Source organism: Ipomoea nil, unplaced genomic scaffold, assembly GCF_001879475.1.
Source record: "Ipomoea nil cultivar Tokyo-kokei standard unplaced genomic scaffold, Asagao_1.1 scaffold0322, whole genome shotgun sequence".
Taxonomy (NCBI): domain Eukaryota; kingdom Viridiplantae; phylum Streptophyta; class Magnoliopsida; order Solanales; family Convolvulaceae; genus Ipomoea; species Ipomoea nil.
The window spans coordinates 338,674-342,530 of record NW_017616750.1 but is presented as its reverse complement, the minus strand read 5'-3'; the positions used below and the strand labels follow the sequence as shown (position 1 = coordinate 342,530).

At 37.7% G+C, this 3,857-nt stretch overlaps 1 protein-coding gene across 1 annotated transcript; it reads left to right on the top strand.

Moving 5' to 3' along the window:
- Window positions 1–351: 351 nt before the first annotated feature.
- LOC109171636 (calmodulin-binding receptor-like cytoplasmic kinase 2) lies at window positions 352–3,304 on the top strand. Its single transcript, XM_019320703.1, has 6 exons — window positions 352–727; window positions 1,438–1,673; window positions 1,758–1,926; window positions 2,015–2,104; window positions 2,186–2,487; window positions 2,704–3,304. Exons 1-6 carry the CDS (start codon window positions 481–483, stop codon window positions 2,911–2,913), a joined length of 1,254 nt encoding a protein of 417 aa, XP_019176248.1. The 5' UTR covers window positions 352–480; the 3' UTR covers window positions 2,914–3,304.
- Window positions 3,305–3,857: the final 553 nt, after the last annotated feature.

Genomic DNA, 3,857 nt, shown 5'->3' with positions numbered 1-3,857 from the left:
ATATTTATTTAATTAAAAATTATTTTAAAACAAAGAAATTGACACGTCATCATATTAAAAGGTAATCAAGTCATTTTAGATTAAATTGTAAGAATTTGTATTGTTTAGGGATTTAATTTTTTTTTTTAGTTCGGTGACCTAATTGTAATTTGGTGTGTAGTTGGATGGCCTATTTGACCATTATTCTTTATATTAAAAATGTACTTATATTCATGATTTTACACAACTATGTGTATCATGGTTTAAAAAAAAAAAAAAAAAAAAAAAATTGTCTTAATCATTAAGACTGGCCTGGGCATTGGGCAACTTGCTGTGCTACGCATTAAAACGACTACCGACCAAAGCAGGCGCACGTTAGCCCAACTGGCCGTACAGAATGTTATCAAGCTCGGCTGCTCTCGTTGAAAACTCGAAACATTTTATGGCTACTGCGTAGTGCGTACCCGCCATTACACGTCAACTCTGCTCTCTCTCTCGCCGATGAATCGGAGCAGGCGGAACCCGAGCTCCAGCTCCGGATCTGTCGGCCATCGTACGCCGGACGGCTTCTCCCAATCTACCAGCTACTCTTCATCCTCATCCTCCCACAGGTCAACCACCTCTGCTGGCAACCCGGTCAAAGTCGCCGCTCGGACCGTCGCCGGAGCTTTCGCAGCTTGTTTTGCTCCTCCAGATTCGAAGGACTCCACTCATTTCGATGATTCCGACTCCTTCAAACCTCCCTCTGGTAAATAATCTCCACTCGCATTACTATACATACGCATATACTCCGTAATACGTATACATACTTACCGCTTAAACGAAAGGGAACGAGTTTAATCTGTGCTGTGCTGCTGTTGAGTTTCACTATTCATAGCTTTTCTTCGGAGAAAAGCTAATTTTGGAGATTCGCGATTGTAATGATCTCTCTCGCTCATGATGTTATACATGTATTAAGGCTATTCATTCTGATTTCCCGCTCTAGTTTGATCATTATTCTGTTGCGCGAAACAATAAATTTCTCAAGATCTGCCAGTAATTTGATGCAGTGCCGTGATGATGTTCTAGAGTAGAACATTTTTATGCGGGGGGAGTTCGCATAGATAATCAAGTTCTTATCTGAACTTCAAAAAGCTGTTGATAATGTAGATAGATTCATAATATTTAAAAATATTTCTTGCTGAGAATATGAATATTATAATAGCGAGAATTAGTACAGATCTTTAACTTTTGGCATTTTTCTATGGAGTTCTCTTGCTTTTGTTTTCAAGTCATTTGTCCCTTTTGATTTTACTTCTTTTCTGACATTAGCGTTTTTTCTATTGGCTTCGTGGCTTGTATTCTCAGTGATGGGAAATCTGGTTGAGTTTAAGAGTATTCAATGAAAAATTGGATGACTGAGATGAAATGTTTTGTATTCCATAAGGCTGAATTAATTGTACATTTGGGAATTTCTAGTTTATTCAGGCACTGGCAGTGAGAGGAGACGTAATTCGAATCAGAACATTTATGCTCATCCAAACAATTCAACCCACATGAAAGAGCCTGGAAGTGTGAAATTTACTATCGAAGAAATCATTAAAGCTACAAAAAACTTTTCCTTGAGCCTGAAAATTGGACAAGGTGGTTTTGGGACCGTCTACAAGGGTCGTCTTGGAGATGGAACTTTTGTTGCAGTCAAGCGTGCCAAGAAGGTGGAAGTTCAATTAATCACAGTTTTTATGATAAAACATATTGCAGAAGAAATGTCCTAAGCACCTAAATTGGCTTTACTGCAGTCTGTTTATGATAAGCATTTAGGAACTGAATTTCAAAGTGAGGTCCAAACCCTGGCAAAAGTAGAGCATCTAAATTTAGTCAAGTTTTATGGGTTCTTGGAACATGGAGAGGAAAGGATTGTTGTTGTCGAGTACGTCTCAAATGGGACTCTTAGGGAACACTTGGACTGTGAGTTCTCTCTGAACCTCTCATATTATTTGTTTTCAGATTTTCAACTTATTTCACTGCTTGCCTTTGATTACATTAAATGATCTAGGTATCAATGGAAATGTTCTAAATCTTCCCAAGAGACTGGACATTGCAATAGATGTTGCCCACGCAATAACATACCTACATACATACACAGGTATAAACTGGGGTACCCGAGTATCTTGCAGGTTTCAGTTTAAGTGACACCATTTCAGAGAATGGGTTGTTTTTCATGCAGATCACCCAATTATCCATAGAGACATCAAGTCTTCTAATATTCTCCTAACCGAACACCTCCGAGCTAAGGTGGCTGACTTTGGTTTCGCAAGGCTGGCAGCTGATAGCGAGTCTGGAGCCACACATGTTTCTACCCAAGTCAAAGGAACTGCTGGCTACTTGGACCCAGAATATCTCAGAACCTATCAGCTTACTGAGAAGAGTGATGTCTACTCATTTGGTGTATTGCTTGTCGAGCTTGTCACAGGCAGGCGACCCATTGAGCCTACACGAGAACTCAAAGAGCGAATAACTGCTAGATGGGTATATGATTCTGTTCTTCTAATAATCTAAAGTTCATGACAGCACTATTGTTTGTGCTAGCAAGTAAAGCTCAAAGTTCAACCATTCTGCAGAGAATATATTCCTTGTTTCCCTTATTTTGATTTTTAAGCATGCTCTATGCTGGCTATAAACTATTTAGGAAGAAAAGTTATAGAACTATTATGTTCTTGGAACTGAAAATTGGTTCATATGCAGGCTGTGAAAAAATTCACTGAAGGAGATGCAATTTTAATTCTGGATCCAAGACTAGAAAGATCTGCTGCAAATAGTATGATTGCAGAAAGAATTCTTGAATTAGCTTTACTATGCTTGGCTCCTCACAGACATAGCCGGCCTGCAATGAGGAAGTGCACGGAGATTCTTTGGAGCATCCGCAAGGATTTATCAGATCCAAATACCTGTTAACTGTGTAGAAACATATGCTCATGTATGCCAAACGGAGCAGGTTTTTATGCCACATGCTGATGGGGGAATTGTGTTCCAGGAAGCAGCAAATTGCATTCAGGAAGGTGGCTCTTTTCTGTTGATTTTTATTGTATGAGCTGCACAGAAGAATATTAAGAAGTAAGTTTCTTGAGGAAATACTTGAATGCAAGTACTTCAATATTTAGCAAGATTGTATAGAAGAATTTGTTGAATGATGTATCGTATTTGTGCATAGGAGATTCATTTGTGGACACAATAAAGAATTTTATTTATGTTTTGGGATGAATTTCCTCTTCTTTTTTTCTCCTCTTGATATTCTGTATTATAGACTTCAGATGAATTTCTTATGTATTATTGTATTAACCATTTGGATGCAGTGTCGGTAGAATTTTAGTCAAGGCTCTGTGTGTGTGTGTTTTTTTTTTTTTTTAATAATTATTATGATGATATATGATGATTTTGTTGGGATTGGGTATGGAAGTACAGAACTGGAGTAGAAAAGTAGTGAATAAAGTAGTGAATAATAACACTATTGCTAAGAATTGAACTTTGGTGTATGGTTTAGAGGTTAGGACCAAAAACTACCAAACTAGGGATATTATTATGATTTAGTGGATGATCTTTAAGTGGAGACAAATGTGCCTTATATATTGTTGAAGACCTTCCGGATAGTTGACAAAAGTACATCATTGGCTTGCCTTCAATATTGATGTGTCCCTCCACTATCTGGATGTCAACGATATTCACACAGATAAATAGAACATCATACTTTCTTGTATGTGATATTTGAGTGAATTCCATTTTTGGTCCTATTGTTATAGGGGCGTTTCCAATTTTAGTCCACCTTAATTTTTTTGCCACTTTATAACCACTATTATTGAATGTGTTCCACTTTTAGTCCCACCGTTAGTATTTCCATCAAG

Bases quoted from the DNA above. Each gene is read 5' to 3' on its own strand.
- LOC109171636 (XM_019320703.1), top strand. From the start codon at position 481: ATGAATCGGAGCAGGCGGAACCCGAGCTCCAGCTCCGGATCTGTCGGC. The intron at 1,927-2,014 runs GTGAGTTCTCTC...TAAATGATCTAG, and splicing joins TCTTAGGGAACACTTGGACT to GTATCAATGGAAATGTTCTA. The intron at 2,105-2,185 runs GTATAAACTGGG...TTTTTCATGCAG, and splicing joins ATACCTACATACATACACAG to ATCACCCAATTATCCATAGA.